At 40.0% G+C, this 21491-nt stretch overlaps 3 protein-coding genes across 4 annotated transcripts in view; 1 reads left to right on the top strand and 2 right to left on the bottom strand.

Annotated features, from left to right (window-relative positions):
- The first annotated feature begins 11191 nt into the window (after nt 1-11191).
- Nucleotides 11192-14698, top strand: LOC101291809 (mechanosensitive ion channel protein 6-like). Its single transcript, XM_004296010.1, has 5 exons — nt 11192-13056; nt 13294-13417; nt 13736-14029; nt 14111-14313; nt 14407-14698. The coding sequence occupies exons 1-5, from the start codon at nt 11192-11194 to the stop codon at nt 14696-14698; spliced, it is 2778 nt and encodes a 925-aa protein (XP_004296058.1).
- An 891-nt stretch (nt 14699-15589) lies between these two features.
- Nucleotides 15590-17761, bottom strand: LOC101291513 (tyrosine-sulfated glycopeptide receptor 1-like). Its single transcript, XM_004296009.1, has one exon. It carries the CDS (start codon nt 17759-17761, stop codon nt 15590-15592), a length of 2172 nt encoding a protein of 723 aa, XP_004296057.1.
- Nucleotides 17762-19444: 1683 nt separating this feature from the next.
- Nucleotides 19445-21491, bottom strand: part of LOC101312234 (gamma-interferon-inducible lysosomal thiol reductase-like) — a 3321-nt gene continuing 1274 nt past the window's right edge. For both annotated transcript variants that reach the window (XM_004294736.1, XM_004294735.1), the window contains 4 exons: nt 21337-21402; nt 20880-21020; nt 20184-20276; nt 19445-19942 (listed from right to left, as the gene is read on the bottom strand). In XM_004294736.1, the coding sequence (XP_004294784.1) occupies nt 19724-19942; nt 20184-20276; nt 20880-21020; nt 21337-21402 (519 nt within the window). In that variant the 3' untranslated portion in view covers nt 19445-19723. The remainder of the gene's footprint in view (nt 19943-20183; nt 20277-20879; nt 21021-21336; nt 21403-21491) is intronic.

Genomic DNA, 21491 nt, shown 5'->3' with positions numbered 1-21491 from the left:
TTGTCAATAGTGTGCATTTTAATGATTTTACAGTTGTGACTTGTGAGTTGTGCTTGTGCATTTGTAATTTGTTTCAAGTTTTGGTCTTTGCCTCTTTGGTCAGTTGGTGGCTTGGTGCATTGCTATTAGGCTTTTATTTCTTTAGTGTTACTGTCAATACTGTGTTAGTAACTTAGTATTAAAATGTGCAGTTCAGCAGTTGCAGACTTGCAGTCTTGTAGACTTGCAGTTAGTCATTAGGCAGTTAGGCTGATAGTCATAGGGTGCCTTTGTAAATTGTAACTTTGTTCAGTTTGTTGCTTGTGAGACATTGAGAGTCTGAGACTATATATGAGACTGAGTTTGTGACTTTGTGGATTTTGTAATTTTGTTATTTGGGTTGGAATTTAACATGTGAAACACAGCAAAATATTTGGTTTCTGCAGTGTTTGAAACTTTGAATCACTAGTTTGCTGTTGTTGCCTTTTTTTTGTTTTCTTTTTTTTTAGTCTGGGCCTATTTTTCATTTAAAAAAGTGACAAATTAAGAGGCCCAATAAAGTTCGGTTCTAGGCCCAACCGTACCGATACCAACCGAAAGTTCGGGATACCGACTTTTTCAGTCAGTATTGGTATCAAAATTTGCCTACCGGCATAAGTCGGGACGGTTTACGGTTTGGGACAAAAAAGTTGGTAACTGTACTGGTTGCCCGTAAGAGAGAGAGACACTGCTTGAGCTATGGTTTGTCCGACCGCGCAGCCTTGAGACGGTATTGTCAGACAGGCTAGAAGAGATGTTGTGTCCAGAGGTGCGTGGCTAAGTTGGAGGGAACACTGTGTTTGGATGCATGGCATCGACGTGCCATATTGACTAGTGGTTCTGTAAGGGATGTGTGGTGGTGGTTAATTATATGGATGGTGTGCCAGCGGGGTTTATGACAACGTTTACTATAACAAAGGGCGAAAGTGACTATCTTGCGGCTTTGCTAACCAGTGGATTGAAAAGGGCCATTCTAATCCGAACTGTGTGGAGCGGGTCTATCTAGATATCTAAGTTGCCATTGTGTTAGGCATGAAAGTGGGATTAAAGAAGGGTGTACGGTTGTGCGGCGTTCGGCTGGAGTTGATGAGAATGCGGTCGAGGATGGGATGATAAGGGTGGCAGAGGCGATATGGGCTGTGCTGTGGTTTTGGCCTCATGATCTTTGGATTTGGGTCTGATTTTGGGTTATGGGCCCACATGAGGTATATGTCTTAATTGCTTTGTTTATTTATGTTTTAAGTTATCTTGAGCTCGATGTTTATATGGGCCTGTATCACCCTTGCGGTGTAATATCATCCCTCATTGGAAAGCATTGGCTATGTCTAGAACGGCAGGACATTATTCCTCATACAATCCCAATATTTCCTGATATTTGGTTATCCAACACCAAAACAACCCGTCAATTACTATTGTAAACCTTCATGAGAGTTTGTGTAGCTGCACGCTTAAAGTGCATTTTCGTACTTACCTATTTGATTATGGGTGTTCACGTGTGGGTTTATCACCCACCATTTTTTATGGTTCTGGTTCTCGATCGATCATTTTTCATCAGCCACAACTACTTCATTTGATGGTGGATTGTATGGTGATGTTTTGAGGAACTCTTCCTCGATCTGGGTTGCAGGTTTTTGTATTGATTTTTGCACTGGGATTTGTTTGACATCAGTTACTCGGGCATCAATGTTCTAATTTAGCACTTCACACTTTCTCATGGCTGCTGGCGGCGATGACAATGAGCAATGTTAGCGAGTATGGGTGGTGGATGTGGTGAATTTGTTTGTATTGTCGTATTACTGTACTCATATGCAGGATCTCTAGTTCATAGATTAGCAAGTTGTCGTTCTCACTTTTTCTAGTTTGATCGATTTGGCAACATATGCTCTTTGTTGTTAGTAAATTTTTCACCTCACATTTGTAATGAATTATTCATTTTTCGCTAAAGAAGAAAGGTTAGTACGAGCTGAAAAGAGTCGGGGACATACAATGCTCAAAGCATACAAGAAATTAAGAGGAGCAAGACGAAAGTTGAGTTTACTTATTAATTCTAGCAAAACTATGCACGCATTAGAACCATATAGTAGTCATAAAGGCACGTTAATTTTCCTGTCTCTTGAGTAATTTCAGAGAGTATATACGGGTACATATATCGGGACCTAGTTTCTTGTTGCATGAGTACGGAAGGATTGGAGTAAATTCAGACTATGTTCCATCACTTTCCAAACTACGTACAAAGCTGTATGGAAAAATTATGTAGTACATCTCATGACCTATGCTTGTCCTCCATCAATGGTATGGCCACGTTGGTACTGCCTCTAGTGTCAAAGGCTCCTCGATCGGCAACTTTTCCGGACAGTATAGCACGCTTCCTCTAAGTCGATGAAACTTGTGGCTTCATGATCATAAATAATTGCAATGTAGTGTAGCAAACATACAATTGGTGACTTCCTTTTGGTCTAGCACTCTAGGCAGGTGCCATCAATATACGATCTACTATCACAATAATAGCACTAGTGTACAACTATAATATGAATACCGTTCTCCAAACTTCCAAAGTATACAAAAATCTATACGTATTGTTTTCAAGTAAGGGAATATCAATGACATGAGGTAGCACCGTAGTACGTAGAATTTACATAGTGACCCTTCTCTTATTCATGAATGATGTTCAAATTTAACAAACTAACTCTCGAATTCTATCTTTTCTATTTATTTAAATCTATAAATCCACCCTAACCTTACGTATATGCAAAACTATCTCTATGTAGAGTTAGATTATAGCTTGCTAGACTCATCCTCATCATCGATGAGCGACAATATACAATGTAATAGTATCTGAATCACCTCAATTTGTTGGGGTCTGTATCGGTGTTATTCTAGCTGCGACTATTAATACAATGAGTTTTAAGCCCGCCTTTGTGTCAAAAAAATATATACAAGTGTGATGATTGAATCATAACGTATTAACATTAATATTGTTGGTTAAGCGACCCAACTAACCTGATCACGGCTTAACTAACAACTTTCGAAGCCTATTTTATGTGAGAGCATGAGTTTATCTCGGTGCGTCTTTCAGCCCAATTTGCTTTCTTGGGTTAGGGGTAATGTTCTTGTGACCTTGTTAGTAGAAACCGTAAACTAATTGGTTTTGCAAATATTAACGGAATTTCATAGCCACAGATACATGAGTACAAAACCGCCCGTTTAGAATTAAGAACCAGCCAATAATAAGATATTTAGTTTGTGCTCCTATTATATTGTTTAATGTAGCAGGTAGAGGATAAACCAAAATGTGTCTAAGGGGGGATCTATTATTAAAGTGATGAAAGCTAATTTAGAGATTACAAATATCGAATGACCTCATCGAGTTCTAGTCTTCTAGAAGAGAATCGGGCATATGGATTTACTTGTTGGATTTAATCTAAATAAACTTCAATTTGATATATGGATTTTTGAAATTTGGATGAACAAAATTTTCAGTCTCAGGTTCATCCTTATATTGAAGGTAACTCGATTGATAAATATTGAGGCAGAAAGGGCGCTAATTTTTGAAGTCACCCGCGGGACCACAAGTTAGAAATGTGCCTCCCTTCTTTCTGCTTTAAACTTGGACATAAACTTAAGCCCAAATATGAAGGATTTTGGTCTAACATGCTCAAAGTACTCTTGAACATCATAGTCAGATCCAAATTACGATCATGTTAGATAGATGAAGCTTGTGTTGCTTCCCTAGTTTGCACCGATGCAGTTGGATCGCTCGAGTGCAACTCTTTCCTAGCTCTTCCTTACATTCAGTAATCTCGATCATAAATTTTTTTTAAAGGGTAAAAAAGATAGTTTCATTGATCAAAGATCTTAATGACCAAAATGGTCAAATATGAATAGTCCGAAGACCATACAAGTAGCTTACCAACTACGAATTAAAATGACAACCTCAAAACTACCGTCCAAAAAGATAGCTAAGGGAGTCCTTCCGTCACCATTTCGGCGGCGCCTTCTTGCCTCCGCCATGAAAAGGCGCTAACTAGCCAATCAGCCGCGTCGCCTCCGAACAAGCAGAGCCTAGATCACCGCTGCACCCACTTACAACTCATATCTACCAAAATTCCTCCGCCTCAAAGGCCAGACCAACTCACAACAAATCCGATCTAAAACAGCCGACAACCACTCAAGCGGCCTTGCACAGTTTAGCTTCTGATCGATCCGAATCACCATCAACAACACGCCAATGCTGCACAACCACAGTCAACCTCAAAACTACGATCCGGGCTTCCCACCGCGTTGCCGAAGCCGTTGGAGATCCGCCCACGATGTCGCTATGATCAGGCCCTCCCACCCTAACCAGAGTGAAGACGCCACCGCCGAAACCCTAAAGTTTCTCTGTTTCAAAAAGATCGGGTGCCAGATTAATAATATAGATCATATTAGCTCGATCTTTGTAGTACATATTATAACATATATAATTATTAATTAGTATATCAGAAAGTTAATTTGCATCTTATACAATATCGAAATGCACACGTTGGAACTAGGTGGATGATCTTGCACTCTATGCCAGGGAATCTGTCTGATTATTCTCACTCACATGCAATTTTAGTCCAATTAAGTTACAATTTGTTTCTGTTCTTATGCCTTAATCTTGTCCTGTTCATGCCAGTTAATCAACAATGTATGTGTTATTATTATTATTATTATTTTTTCTCTGAATTGGGTCATAGTCTCATGAAAGAAGGATCTTTCAATAGTAATTCACGTGTGTAAAAACATTCTTGTATACATTAATCTGGTGATTGTGCATATACATGATCAATAACTAAAGACTATTACTCTCTTGGAAGCTGACACATTTTAGTTTTTACTAACGTTATATGAGGACCTGCGGGTGGTATTTCATGATCGTTGGGGCTCGAACTTGGGTTGGGTTATGCGAGGTGAACATCTCTTGGTGTGGCAAGCTGGGGTTGCTGAAGTTGTGTTTCATTCTCGTGAACAGCTTCCACACCGTAAATAAATAGTGACCTAGTTAGGAGGGAGAATATTGACCGATGGGCAAACAAGTTTTGTCTTGCTAGGTGATGCCTTTCCACACTAGGGTTATCGAGGAATCGAGAAAACAGTCGGTGGCCCTTGGATTGCAGGGTCATGCTCCAAAGCCTTAAAAGACGAGGAGGCACACTAGCTAGCTAAGGCCAATCGAAGAATAACACGACCACACGTCCACACCATCCTCTTCTTCCCTCCCTCCCAGTACTGGATCTGGGTCCCCAACATCGTCGTTTTGACAAACTGTTGTTTCAGTCTCCGACAAGATTTATATAAGATCTCTCTCTCTCTCTNTNANCTACTACTACTNTACTATACTCTCTACGTACGTACTACGTTAACTTAACTTAACTAACGTACTAACGTAAACGTTAACGTACGTAACCGTAACGTACGTAACGTAACTAACTTACGTAACGTTAACGTTACGTAACGTTAACGTTAACGTAACGTTACGTTACGTTACGTAAACTACTTAACTACTTACTTACGTTACGTTAACGTTAACGTTACGTTACGTAACGTAAACTTACTTACGTAACGTTACGTTACGTTACGTTACGTTACGTTACGTTACGTTACCGTTTAACGTTACGTTACGTTACGTTTACGTTACGTTACGTAACGTTAACGTTAACGTTAAACGTTTAACGTTTAACGTTTACGTTACGTTACGTACGTTACGTTACGTTACGTACGTACGTTACGTACGTTAACGTTACGTTACGTTTACCGTTACGTTTAACGTTAACGTTAACGTTACGTTTACGTTAACGTTACGTTAACGTAACGTTACATATACTACTACTCTCTCTCTCTCCTCTCTCTCTCTCTCTCTCTCTCTCTCTCTCTCTCTGTGAGATACGAGTGAGCCTGCCTCGGATACCTGTGCTTGAATGTTTTGCTTAGCTAGAATTGCACGAAGCTTAAGTTGCTGTTGATATGACTTAGAGAACAAGGAAAGAAAGAGATGCATGGTAGGGCAACGAGTCTGTGACAAATGACAATAATGGAGCTCAGAGTATTCATGAATCATGACAACGAGTACCAAGTGCAGAACAGAACAAAACTTAAGAGAGGAGAGACCGAATTCGAGCTGAGTTGGCTCCACTTATAATGTATCATCATTGACTATTCATTCGTTCGATCACATGATGAGTCATTATGTGATTGAGACTGTGGATCTTGAAAATACATGCATGTTTATCAAGTACCCACCCAAACACCGATCGAGAGTCATTTGGGTTTGGGTGATTCATCGTTGAAATTATTATTTTCCGGTTCAATGATGTTGAAAAATGTTGGACGAGTTGGATATATATATTGGGTTGTAAATCTAAATTGGGGCATCATTTTTCATTTCGTATCAAGTCGGTGCGTTAAGATAATGATGTCGTGATTTGTGAGTTTTTTTATTTCATAATGATCGTAACTGCATATTTAAGTAATGAAATCATTAATCGATGAGTCGTGACATGTTGGTTAACCGGTATAACCAACATCATATATAACCATCAACATAGATATCATGAGTTTAAATATAACTGAGGTGGGGTGGGTCAAGGAACTTACATAGTAGCATAAAATATCGAAATAGGCACTTTGCATAAACCAAGTTGATTATTGAGTACAATCATCTATAAATATGTTGCTTAAAAATCTCGTACTGATAATACAAATCGAGTTGGAACTAAAATTGGAACGGGTCGAGCCTAGCCCATAAGAGTTGATGGTTCAATGGGGCCAGAGTGCGAGCCAAAAGTTGGAAGGCCAGAATATAAGATATGGAGTGAGTTGTCATGAATGATACCTCACTCACACAAAGCCCATACCCTCCTCCTACGCATTTTGTTTAAAGTTCAAACAAGTTGGGGCGAGAAGACGAGCAAAGCCACACTCTGCAATTCTTCATATATCTGCTTCTCTAATATGAGCAGACTCAGCAGAGGCTGCAGAACCTGGTGTCTTTACCCTTCTCTGGCACAAAAAGGTACTTCCTAGGCCCTTGTAACTTGATTGATTACATATGCATTTGTGCTAAAGAATATTAGGGTTAGTGCTAAAGAATATTTGAGTGCAAGTGTTTTGTTTCGGTCTGTTGGTTTCAATTTGACATGAACTTCATCAAATTGAATATCAAGTAAAAATTTTGGAAAAATGGTGTTTTTCACCATTTTATTTAATCAATTTAAATTGGAGAATTTAAATGGATTATAGGGTGAATAAGAAATAGTCACCCAAAGATGGCTACTTGAAATGTTTTGGACTTTTCACTTGTGCCTAACTTTTAGAATTCTAGAATTTGTTACAACTACATAACCTTTTGAATTCTGTAACGACAAGTTCAATGATGGTTGAATTTTGTAACTAAAGAATGTTAAGGGTTGGCATGTTAAATGTTGTACCATATCAAAGAATGTCAAGAGTTGGCATGTGAAAGGTTGTAACTCATGAATTTGGATTCATGACATTCAAGTGGTGATCACATTCCTCCATGTATAAATATGTGACACTTCCTTTGTTCTAAACACACATTCGAAACACAAACTCGATAGTCATCTCCTCCTCTCAAAGAGTCATCTTTTCTCTAGTTGTAGTTGTTCTGGTGATAGATAGAAGGTATTACAAGTTTGTCGGGTGTTCTTGGTAGCAGTGTAGCTCCAAAAGCACGAGTAGTCGTTGTATCCTAAGAGACAAATGTCATCAAGCCTTTTGCACTGGTAGAGGAGGCATAAAACAACACTTTCCTCTAGTGTGTGAGACACACGACTCGACTTCAACACTTTCTTCTAGTCCTACATCCGAGTTGATAGCATAAAACAATATTTGTGTTCTTCGTTCTAAGTTGATAGCATAAAACGATATTTGTGTTCTTCGTTCTAAGTGTTCCAAAACACTCGATTCGCTTCCACAAATTCCCCTTCTCCTTCAGTCATGAGTGGTAACCAAAGTTGTTCATAGTAATTGGTTTCATGTTCATCATTTCATTATTTATAATTATTGTTTAATTATAAATTGGATTTATGTGAATATATATTTGCAATATCTAACCCCTTTTTGTTACAAAAATAAAATAAAATAATCAAATAAACTTCATCAAATTGAAACATTAAATCATGAAGGTATGCTAAACGTACAAGTAAAATCTTCAAAATAAAAATATGGAACACAAAACTATCCAAAATGTAAAAGCTCCCTAGAGTAATGATGCAACTAAATACTATTACAAAAGCAAAAACTCAAAACCTAAATTTAGACAACCAAGGCAAGCTTTGGAGCATTAATGGTCGTAGTTGCTGAATGTGGTGGCCTCTCTTCAAGATGAGGAGTTAATGGAGAAGACAATCCAGAATGTGCTGGGCTCAGAGTTGATGGAGTAGAGAATCCATAAGGTGCCGAGCTCGAAGAGGGACAAAACCGTCAGGTGTGGGAAGGCTGACCCAAACCTCGACCTTCTATCTGGATTCACAATGACCAAGAGCACCACAAAGAAAGTAATAGTGGTCAGGCCTTTCAAGCGTGATATAATTTAAACTGGAACTGTAATCTGCAATGGGAGACTTGGAGTTGTAGGATTTGAAACCTTGCTCGATAACCTCAAACACATTGTGGTAATGATTATAAGAAAACAAAAGAGTATCGCCTACGTGAAACTGTTTTGGTGAAGACCACTGGTTGTAATCAACTCCTATTATCCAACCACTCGATCCACCAACTTTGTAAACAGGAGAAGACAATGCAGAAGATGTCGGGCTCAGAGTTGAAGGAGTAGATGATCCAGAAGGTGCCTGGCTTGGAGAGATGACCGGATTGTCAATTGGTGTAGGAAGGTTGTTGACCACAACCTCGACCTTTTGTCTGGCATCATAATGACTAGGAACACCACAAAGAAAGTAATAGTGGTCAGGCCTTTCAAGCGTGATTGTATCTGAGCTGGAACTCTAAGCTGCGATGAGAGAGCTGGGGTCACAAGCGGTAACTTCAAACACATTATGGTAATGATTAATGTAAGAAAATAAAAGAGTATCGCCTATGTGAAACTCTTTGGAAGAGGACCACTGATTGTAATCAACTATTATTACCCAACCATCTGGGTCGCCGACTTAATTTGTAAGCAACACCAGAAACAACACTAGCATCATAACAAGGACCACAAAGAGCCACTGCATGCCACCAAAAAGACCAATATGCTACTTCTCAAAGACATTGCAAAAATAAATATGGGGAGAGAGAGAGACAAACCAACTTGAAAGAACAAGTGCTAAGCGCCTAAAATTGTGAGTAATTATCTTGATCCAACCTCGTCGTTTATATAGTGAGTTTTGTCTATATGTCCCAAAGGGAAATGGCCGGATTCCATCTCATTTTTATATTTAAATTCGAATTAGCATATATATATTATGTATCTGCATATATAAGTAAAGGTTTACTCTATTGTAATTGTCACATCCCAGGACCCATTCCGCCGTAACACGATATTGTCCGCTTTGGGTCCACCGGCCCTCACGGTTTTGTTTCCGGCAGCTCAGGAGCAGCTTCCCAGTAGGTCACTCATCCTGGGATTGCTCTAGCATCAGCATGCTTAACCTCGGAGTACCCATCCCCTCCGAAGCCGCTGAGCCACCAAAAGGCCTCGTATTAGATTGGATGTGGGCATGTATATATACAGCACATAACCCCTCTCCGTTTGGCCGATGTGGGATATTACAATCCACCCCCCTTGGGAGTCCGACGCCCTCGTCGGCACACTCGCACCACACGGCAGAGTGGTTCTGATACCATTCAAACACCCCAAGACCCATTCCGCCGTAACACGATATTGTCCGCTTTGGGCCCACCGGCCCTCACGGTTTTGTTTCCGGCAGCTCAGGAGCAGCTTCCTAGTAGGTCACTCATCCTGGGATTGCTCTAGCATCAGCATGCTTAACCTCGGAGTACCCATCCCCTCCGAAGCCGCTGAGCCACCAAAAGGCCTCGTATTAGATTGGATGTGGGCATGTATATATACAGCACATAACCCCTCTCCGTTTGGCCGATGTGGGATATTACAGTAATAGAATGTTGTCGATTAATCAGTCAATAGGTGAAGTTAGATGTGTAAAGTTCTATAAAAAAATGTGTTATGAAACTTCCTCTACAAACCAAAAAAATAAAAAATCAACCCAAAATGAACATCAGCCATGGAACCATCGTTTCAAGACTTTGTTCTTTGGGTGTGTTAGTCAATTTGTAACAGTTTATAAGTTAATTAGGTACAAAATGTGTGACATCAATTTTCTCATGAGGTTTGAAACATCTCTAGATACCTTTGCATGTTGGTTGACTTGGTTAAACATGTAGTTTAACTTCCCGCTAAAAAAATGGTGCTAAAAGGGTTAGCTCAGAACCGACCTAATGTTTGTTTGAATAAACTTCTATCAGTTTTCATAACACCAAATCATATATACCGATGCTTCGAATTTTGTGATTATATGAAAATTAAGCCCGAATCATACTCTTAGGTTGATTAATGAATGGAAACACCAGCCATTGCCCATTTGATGTGGCGCAACCCCAGTCAATCGTTTAAACTTAGTCATGGTTTAATTGGAAACCCAAAGTAACGGACTTCTGGAATTGTTCACCGATTGAACAAATGTAACAAAAATCGCTCCGCCGGACTTACCACACCATCCTCCATTGTTGTCCTCAAGAACGGACCAGATTTTGCAGAATAAATAGCTGCGCAGGTGGTGTGCGTGTTTATGCATCAGAAATACCAAAGGGAACATTCAAAATAGGGTTTCGAGATCATAGTTTCAGGGTGTGACTAATGAAGGAGGCCATGCTAGAGAGACCGACCTTATCAATTATCAGATGGATGGGTTTATTTGACGATCCAGGAGAGGAGAGAGTTTCCCTTTGAGAGGCCATCGATCAATCGCCTCAAAGCAGCAGAGTACGTATCCAGTTACCACAATCACTCCTAAATTTTTCAGTTGAGAGGTTTGATCCAGTGTTGGATAGACAGCTGACATTTGTGTATCGATAGTTTTCACCTTTAATTTTGCGGAAATGATTGAGGTCGAGTATTGCAGTTGATCGATATTTGCGAAATGCTGATGGATTTTTGTTGATGAATCAGTGTCCGATGGATTTTTCGCTGAAGAAATCGTTCAAATCCCATGGCTCGAGCAAACACATGAGGAAAATCTCTGCCGGATCAGCAGAAGACAACAGCCACGAGCAGCTCCCGATTCTAACCGACCACCACAGCCAGCCACTCCCCGCCGACCACCGCAAAGAGGTCATCGTCAAGATCGACGAGGGCAGTTCCTCAGATAACGTCAGGGAAGTGGACCCCGCCAAACATCACGGTGGTAGGATTTGGCGGGAATCGAGTATAGATTTCTGGTCGGAGGGCGACGGGAGAACTGTCGCCGCCGCCGGCAGCGGGGGCTTTCAGTTCACGCAGAGGGGGAAACAGATGACGCCGGAGGAGGATCCGCCGACGAGGCTGATAGGGCAGTTCCTCAACAAACAAAGAGGCTCCAACGGCGGCGGCGACGTGTCGTTGGACATGGATTTGGAGATGGACGAGCTACAACAACCACCGCTGGCGGAGTCGCCGATGACGTCGCGGGAGCTCAAGGTGTCGTTCCAGTCGCAGGCGCCGTCGGACCTTCCGGATACGCCGAACGATTCGGTTCGGCGGCGAAATAGAGACTCGGTGGTTGAGGAGGAACGACGTCGTAACAGTCGGTTGAGTAACGGCGGAGCCGACGTGGTTAAGTGCTCGTCAAACAAGTCGTTCCGGCGAGAAGTGTCGTTTCAGAACAACAATAAGTCTGATTTGTTGAGGATAAAGACTAGGTCTAGATTGATGGACCCGCCTGAAGGCTATGACGACGGTCGGGTTCCGAGATCGGGTCCGATGAAGTCCGGGATGTTGGGGAAAGGCGGCGACGACGACGACGACGACCCCTTTTTGGAGGAGGATTTACCTGATGAGTACAGGAGGGTAAAGTTTAATGCATTGACTTTGTTACAATGGCTTAGTTTGGTTTTGATCGTAGCTGCCTTGGTATGCACGCTATGTATTAGGGTTTTGAGGCAGAAGTACTTGTGGAAACTGATGCTGTGGAAATGGGAGGTGCTGATTTTGGTATCGATTTGCGGGAGGCTGGTTTCGGGTTGGGTGATAAAAATCATAGTGTTCTTCGTGGAAAGGAATTTCCTTCTGCGCAAGAGGGTGTTGTATTTTGTTTATGGGATCAGAAAGCCTGTGCAGAACTGTATTTGGCTTGGCTTTGTTTTGACGGCTTGGCATTTCATGCTAATCAGGAAGGTTGAGGAGGAAACCAATAACAAGACCCTAGAGTATGTGACTAAAGGCTTGCTTTGTCTCTTGATTGGGGTTTTGCTTTGGTTGGTGAAGACATTGATTGTGAAGGTGCTGGCTTCCTCTTTCCATGTTAGATCCTACTTTGATCGGATTCAGGACGCGCTTTTTAACCAGTATGTGATCCAAACTCTCTCGGGGCGGCCCTTGATTGAGGTACAGAATGCGGAGGATGAAGAAGAGAGGCTTAACGATGAGGTTAGGAAGCTGCAGAGTATTGCTGGGACAACTATGCCTCCTGACCTCAGATCAAATGCATTTCCATCTGCGAGAATTGGGAGGGCAGTGTCTGGGAGAAGCGGGATGTTGATTGCTGGAAGTGGGGGCCTTGCAGCCAAGAGTAGCAAGTTTCCGAGGCCAACAATGTCCAAGAAGTCAGAGGAGCAGGCTGGGATCACCATTGATCACTTGCATCGGCTCAATCCAAAGAATGTGTCAGCTTGGAATATGAAGAGGCTAATGAACGTTGTTAGAAAAGGGCATCTGACGACACTTGATGAGCAAATTCTGGATTCCACCGAGCCGGATGAGGGTGATACTCAGATCAGAAGTGAAGTTGAGGCAAAGGCTGCAGCTAAACAGATATTTAGCAATGTGGCTCGGCCTGGCTCCAAGTATGTTTCAATTCCTTCCCATTTTGGTGTTTTGTGTAAGATTATCTGCATTCTTAACTTCGGTTGACTGTATTCTGTGTCCCTACTTGTTTCTCGATGAACAATACATGTGCAGTTTCAATACTTTCCAATCTTTAGATATTTATTTGATTGTAGTATGTGCATAGTTCTTTTAGATATATGATCTTCAGAAAATTTCATCTATTAAACAAATCCGATCTACTCATTTTCCGGCAGGTACATCTCCCTGGAGGATTTGTTGCGTTTCATGGGAGAAGAGGAGGCTTTGAAGACCATGAGTCTCATTGAAGAGTCCTCTGAGACAAGGAGAATCCGCAAAACTTCCTTGAAAAATTGGGTGGTAAGCCTCAATTGTCAAGCTGACACTGGACAGAATTGTTAGGTTTTTAGGTATGGTCATGTTGGTCTCCCAATATGCCAACTTAGAAATCCAAAATAGAACAAGTTCATCAACCAAAACCGAAACCTAACAGCATGTAATCATAGGCAACAATTTCTTCTTTGACTGCAGAGACAAACACATGATCTTAGAACCTTAGCAGCCCCGGCCATCTCTTCAAAAACATTGTCTGAAGGACAGTTCTCCTCTTGTTTTGATATAAAGTATCATTTGTACATGTAATTATAAGTAACTTGTTAACTTGCTGCACTTGTCCAGGTAAACTGCTTTAGAGAACGGAGAGCACTTTCTTTGACACTGAATGACACCAAAACAGCGGTGAACAGACTTCGAATCGTGGTGGACGTATTAGTTGGCATTGTTATATTAGTCATATGGCTTCTTGTGCTGAATATTGTCACCAGCGAAAATCTTGTCTTTGCAACTTCGCAGCTTGTGGTTGTGGCATTTGTTTTTGGTAATACTTGCAAGACAGTATTTGAAGCAGTCATATTTTTATTCGTGATTCACCCCTTTGATGTGGGAGATCGATGTGAAATTGATGGAGTGCAGGTAAGTTTCCATCTCTACCTATATCGAATTTCTGACACCTTCATGTCTCTTGTCTAAAATTGTTTTATCAATGATTCTCAGATGATCGTAGAAGAAATGAACATCTTGACTACAGTTTTTCTGAAGTATGACAACACCAAAATTGTGTACCCGAACAGTACCCTTTCAACTAAGCCCATCAGTAACTATTATCGCAGTCCGGACACACAAGATGCTATTGAGTTCTCTGTCCATATATCTACTCCGGCAGATAAGGTTGCTGCTATGAAGCAGAGAATGATAAGGTATATGTGCAAAAAAAAATTGCTACTTGCTTGTTCAGGTTATTGTGTATTTCAATGTATGTTACTAATTATTTCCTATGGTTGCATCAACAGTTATATTGCAAATAAGAAGGAGCACTGGTATGCTGATCAAATGATCATCCTGAAGGATGTAGAAGAATTAAATAGGATGACGTTTGCATTGTGGTTGACACATAAAATGAACTTTCAAGATGTGGGAGAAAGGTGGGAAAGAAGAGCCCTTTTACTTGAAGAGATGGTAAGGATCTTCCAGGAGCTGGACATTCAGTACCGTCTGCTGCCTATTGACATAAATGTCCGCGGCATGCCTTCCACAACCACCACTGGTCTGCCTCCCTCAAATTTCTCAGCAACCACAAGCTGAGTGAAGATACAATCTAGGGAATCCGATACATACCCGAGGCCCCTTGGAAATTTGTAAAACCAAAGGGAAGGGACTAAGTTCATGATGTAGGATACTGTACAGAATGGAGAGGATGATGTCCATGGGACATGCATGGTTTGATGGATTGATCTCAGAAGTTAGTTGCCTACTTTGAGAACCCAAATTGTAAGTATATATTTTATATGCTTAAATAGCTTATGTAAGACCTGTTCAAAAAAAAAACTTATGTAAGTCTTTGCTACCATTTGCAAGTGTCTATGCATCTGGATAGTTTGTTAGAGGGAGAGCTGGAGGCGGCATCATTCCTATTCTGGTGGCTGAAGTTTGATTGCGATTGATCATCAAGATCTAGATCACTGCTATCAACTTGTGTTCACTCAATTTGCTTTGTCTATGAAGTAGTTAACAGTTTGACACCTTCAGATTAAAGATGAGAGATATTCATGATTATCTCCTCAGTACTTGGTGAATAAGATAGGATTATATCTATGGATATTCTCATTTTATGGTAATGTCTTTGCTTGATGGCCAAGTCTATAGTAGTCCTATAAATACTAGTTGGCAGCAAACATCATATGCAGTCAAAACCCAGATGCATGAGAGTTGGAGAGATTAAAAGAAAAGGAAAGAACGTGAAAGAGAGCAACAAAATTGAAACGAGTGGAAAGGAGGAAGAAATAATCGAAGGAAACAAATGAATCATTATGCCACAAATTAGACCATGTAACACTAGCTATACATACAGATTCATATTGACTTCTTTAGAAACATCTTTGTTTGTACAACATCAGTACATATATCCATGAATACAGCACATTTTATTTTCCTGAAGAAGTAAGATAAATGGATATACTTCACTAACCGAGAAAGCTAGCGAGATATAGCACTGGACAGAAATTGGAAATATGCAAACCTCCTTGAGCTGCTGAAGGCTAAAGGGCCACAAATTCCTCCAAATCCTATCATGAAACCAAGTGCCTCAAAAAAATGAAGCCACTCAATTTCATTCCCATTGTCAAGTCCATCTTCAGTGTTTGTAGTAATAGGATTTCCATTTGTTGGTTGACAATGATTTGGAAGCGGGGCACCACAAAGTCCGGGATTTCCCTCATAGGCAGTGGTGCTAAAGCCTTGGAGTTGAGTGCCTGATGGTATTTGTCCTTGGAGATTATTGTATGCAACACTAAATGAAGCCAAGAAATGAAGATTTGTTAGTGAAGCTGGGATTCCGCCAGACAAGTGATTTCTTGAGAGGTCTAATCTCTCCAAGTTTGTGAGGTTAGACATTTCGTTTGGAATCTCTCCAACGAAGTTGTTGACGCTAAGATCAAACTCATGAAGAAGTTGCAAATGACCAATTTCAGATGGTATGTTGCCACTCAGACTGTTGTTCCTGAGGTAAATTGCTCGAGGCAAGTTGGAAATATAGTTGTACTGCAAGTCAGTAACGGATGCATTTGTGCGTCGAGTGTAGACTGGCAATTCAAAAAAGCCATGGCCCTGCGATGCTTCCTTTTGGGATTGCAATGCTTGTAGTCTGGAAAGTTCCTTTGGAAGTTCACCGGAAAATGAGTTATTATTCAAGCTTATGAAGAAGAGATTAGGAAGATCTCCTAACCAAGCAGGTATTGATCCAGTGAGTCTATTCGAAGATAGATCGAGAGCTTCTAGTTTCTTGAGGTTGGACAACCATCTAGGTATTTGACCTGTAAGTTGGCAGTCAGCTATACCAAAAAGTCGGAGATTCTTAAACATTGAACCATTATTGTCATCACCACCAGGCAATTCTTCACCTATGAAATTCCCTGAAAGAATGACTACTCCGATATTTTTGAAACCCATCAGTGTCTTCAATGCCCCTGTGACATTGGTCAGTCTGTTCCGTGAAAGAGAGAGGAAGGACAAGGACTCAAGTGAAAGAATCTCAGGTTGTATTTGTCCCTCTAGATCGTTTAAGCTCAGTCGAAGCGCTCCCAGTGACTTGCATGAGTAAAGGCTTCTTGGTATGACACCAGTGAAGTGATTGCTCACAAAATCAAGTTTAGCAAGTTGACCAAGTATGGAGAAATCAAGAAGGGAGATGTTTCCTTCCAAGTGATTAAATCCAAGATTCAGTTCCACAAGATTTGTACAGCTCATCAAAGATGGGGGTAGAAAACCTTGAAGGTTGTTGAAATGAAGGAGCATGAGTTTCAATTTGGAGAGTTTCCCAATATGGGAGGGAAGTGTTCCACTCAGCTGGTTGAAGTAGATCTCCAAGATTGTGAGGTTACTAAGATTGACAATATTATCACTAATGGATCCAGAAAGCTTATTTGAAGGCAATGATATTTCTTGAAGGGTGAGAGCATCATAAAAATCACTAGGAAGAGTCCCTGAGAGATTATTAAACCCTGCGCGAAAGACCTCCAATTTCGAACAATTCCCTAATCCAATAGGCATCATACCACTAAATTCATTTTTGGAGAAATCCAAGATTTTGACCAAAGAAGAAGAGAGACAAATAGAGGATGGAATTTTGCCAGTAATAAGATTGTCACTGACATTCAGACTACTCAAATTCGGGGCATGCTGTAGGAAGGAAGATGGAATTGTTCCATTGAATAGATTGCTGGACAAGTCAACCACTCGAATAGAAACAAATGGTATTGACAACGGCAACACTCCCGAAAGATGGTTATAGCTCAAATCAAGAATCTGGAGATGACTCAAGGATGAAAATAGACCGGATCCTAAAGGACCAGAGAGTTGATTGTGGGAGAGATTGAGGTGGGAGAGTTGTGTGAGGTTTCCAAGTGAAGGTGAAATCACACCTTGGAGACCTTTGGAGGGCAACAATAAACTTGTGACTCTACCATTCTCATCACAACTGATCCCCTCCCAGTGGCAACAATCACTAGAAGACCAATTTAGAGAAGGCAGATCGAAAGAGGACCGAAGAGAGTCATGATCCAAATTGTTGCACGCATGGTTTGTAGAAATGATGCTAGAGATGAAACAGCAGAACAGGAGAGTGCAAAAAGACATGAGATGATTAGGCATTTTTCTCATAAGACAAAGCAAAGAGGAAGATGACATAATTTGATATGAATTTATTCTTTTGCCTGCAGATTTGAAAGTTTTGCCTGCTAGTCTGCTACTTATATGGAAAAGAAGCAACTGTGCAAAGGTCTACAGTATGGAGTATGAACTTTCAAGTAAAGTTCAGCTGTACGTACTCTAATTCAGACAAGGACTGGAGAGAAGACTTGCATGATCTTCATTTTCTCTTGGTTTTGAAATAGTACATCGACTTTGAACATATGCACTTGAAATAAAATTATAAATGAAAATTTTATTTGTTAGGCAGGGTACAGTCAAGGTTATATGTTTGATTACTTTGATATGAAGCTTTGTTCGAAGAAATTGTAGGACAAACCATTTTAAAATTGGGGATTAGAACCCAGGAAGGTTATGTGAAGTAACACATGAAACACAATATTGGAGGTTAGACCCAGGAAAGTTATGCGAACTAACAGATAGAGAATGATCATGATTTCACTTAATATATAATACTTCTGCAGCTGTGCATAGACTTTGAAGTATGCGTCTGCAGTTGTGCATAGACTTTAAAGTTTAAAATTCCAGAGTCCAGACAAGCACAGTACAGGTATCAGCTTTGATGACGACTTACTGTCTTACAGTAGTTTTTTGAATTTTTTCATTTCCTGAGGAATCATATTGCGCCATATCTTCCCTCGCAAATTAGTTTTTTTTTNTTTTTTTTTTTTTGTGGGGAAGAGAAAGCTATTGTGTGGTATTGGCTCAATTCTTCCATCCCCCTTAACTTTGGTTTGATAGGATTTGTGGTATTGGATTCTACTGGCAGCGGCTTATCAGTTTTCATCTCTCCTATTTGGCATCACTTGCGACATATCTCATCTATGCCAAGGACGGCGGCAACAGCTAGGTTTTGTCTTGATGACGGCAGTTACGCTAGATGAGTAGAATATGATGTAATTTTAGTTTTATCTTTAAGGTTACCCTCCTTTACCTTATCCTTGTGGATTAGGCTAAATTCAACCTAGCAATTCAACCGGCTATCTGCTAACCGCCCGCCAACCGCTGATTAAAAACCCGTCCACTAACCGCCCAATTACATAACGTGTTAATGGGCTGTCAACCTGTTAACAACCCGCCAGTTAGCGGGCGGAAATGGGTTGCATGTTGGAACCCATCCAACCCGCCAAGACCCGCTAAGGAATAAAATAAAATAAAAAATTAACAAAAATATTGAATCGTATTTTAAGAGATTAAGAAACAAATTTTTTTTTAAAAAAGAAAAAAAAACATTGGATTTTGATTAGAAGAAGAAATATTAAAACTAAAAAATAAAAAAAAATAAAAAAAACAAAAAAAATAAATACACTTTAACGAGTCTTATAAGGTTCCAACAGGTAACCAACGAACCCAACGGGTTGCACCCGCTAACCGCCCAACCCGCCCATTTGCCAGGTTGCGGCTAAGTGGTAAGTTTCCTTAATGTTATTGTATGCTTGGACCTTTTTTGGGCTCTTTTCCTTTGGGTTTATCGTTTACCCCTTTAGAACCATTAATGAAACATTTCATTAATTCCAAAAAAAAAAAAAACTAAGAAGTGTTTTTGAGAGGCATTCAAAAAAAAAAAATTTGAGTTTTTATTTTTACTTTTTTTACCCCACCCCATCCATATACAAGTCACCAATATTAAAGTCTACCTTGTTCCAATATTTCATTTCAACTATTTCTGGAAGAAGATACATAATGAACATCATTTATATATCTACACCACTTTACTGTATATTTATTTATCATAGTGCAGATAAAGATAGGCATAGGCTAGCAACATATGAAGTCTCTTTCTTCATTACCAACAAAGTCAAGCAACTGCACTCAACTTCCAACTGTGATACAGCCAAGCTTAATTTCTAGATATTACACATTTGATCGATGCACGGATAAAGTCCCTATGGCGCTACAAGACATCTATATCCAAAATGCCATGTTCACCTGATTCATCCACGAAGTTAGAGCTGATCGAATCCTTCCAATTAATGCTGGCATCTTTCCCTCATTACAGTTGACTGGATCGCTAGGTTTTTCCTTTCCCATTTGGATAGAATTGAGGTACACTTTATTGCAAGCCTTGAGCATTGCGGTGCCATTATAAGCATTGCAGACATAACTTAGAAAGTTTTCATAGTCCTACAAGGGAGAAAAGTCATTTGTTGAAGATCCCCAAGTATACAAGTATAAAACTCCAATCTCATGATCAATGAGGGGACAATGTCATCATATATTTTCTTACCATAAATTTTACAAGTAAAATGCAAATACTACTCCCGTAGGAACAAACCATCAACAATACAAATTAACTGAAACTTGATGGTAACAGTGGTGGGCTGGTGGCAATGAATTCATAGATAATCATGAGAAAGGAACGAACCTCATAAAGTGGCTGTCCATCCACAACTACCCACGGCACATACTGATGTGGAGGCTGAAGTGCATCAGTTTCAGCTGCATATTGTAGTTCAAGCTGCCAGAGAAGAATTCCACTTAAAATATGTTCCATTTTCCTTTCATCAAAGAAGGCATAACAACAAGCAAGGAAAATAGACGAAACTAGTACTTTCTTACTCAACAAAATAAGAGAACTACAAGAAACTTGGTATCTGCAAAAAACAGTCAGGAAAAAAAATGGAGGGCCAAGGGTAGTCTTGTTCAAAATGGTATGACCAACAAACAGTAGTGTCGAGAAAGTTTTACAAACATGATCGTGGCCTGGTGGCTATCCCATCATCATCTTTAGGCCATCCTACATATAAATAAGCCTCCTTGTGTAAACTAGCTTGGTGCCAATAATCAATATTTTTTCTTTACAGTTCTACCATGTGTCCATGTGCCACAGTTTAGACACAAAAGTGTTCATTAGGAAAAATCATGCCTGCAATGTTCTACCATTAGACAGACTTGCCACCCCTATTCCTAATAGTATCATACTTTTTGCTAATTTCTACGATTAGTAATATCTATTCAACTGGTGAACATTTGATATACAAGGACTAATTGGAAATATGCCTTCTACTCACTTGCATTACACAGATTTTATAAGCCAATATACAAAACAAAGAAGACTAACCTCTTTGCCAGTTCCACTATTGTAGCATTCAGCAATAGGTGTTGAGTTAAGGCCCAGTTTTTCATAACATGACTCCCACTGGGGATACTTGCCCTCATAAGCCAAACTCTCAACACAATAAATGAAAGGAAAATGATCATTCTGCAAAGAGGTGACAATGAATCAGGAGTTAGCATTCACACTAAAGCATTACTTAGTATCCCAAGAGTACCCCATAATTGGCATTTAACTTCACCCACCAAATAACTCTATAAATTCAAGAAGGATTAGCGAAGAAGAATCAGAATTAACTACAACATAAGAATCAGAGATTGTTCACGCAATAACTGTCCACCAATTAGAAACTAAAATAAAAGCTTTCCATAAATAACAATATTTCCAGAATAAGCGTTCTTTTTTCTCATGATATATGTGCACTTGGAAAGTATTTTGAAATTTAGTTTCACTCGAGTCTTACCAGTGCAGGCCAGGTCTTAATTGCACAGGCTTCCACCGTGTTTAATAAGCATTCAGAAGGACCATGCTGCAAACCACGAGAAATCACTCGATATGAATTCACATACAAACCAATGCAAATTTTCTGAATCCTAGAAATTTTAAGGAAAAAAAAAA

This window comes from Fragaria vesca, linkage group LG3 (assembly GCF_000184155.1).
Source record: "Fragaria vesca subsp. vesca linkage group LG3, FraVesHawaii_1.0, whole genome shotgun sequence".
Classification (NCBI taxonomy): Eukaryota; Viridiplantae; Streptophyta; class Magnoliopsida; order Rosales; family Rosaceae; genus Fragaria; species Fragaria vesca.
The sequence above is the reverse complement of the archived record's forward strand: the minus strand, read 5'-3'. Positions and strand labels throughout refer to the sequence as shown.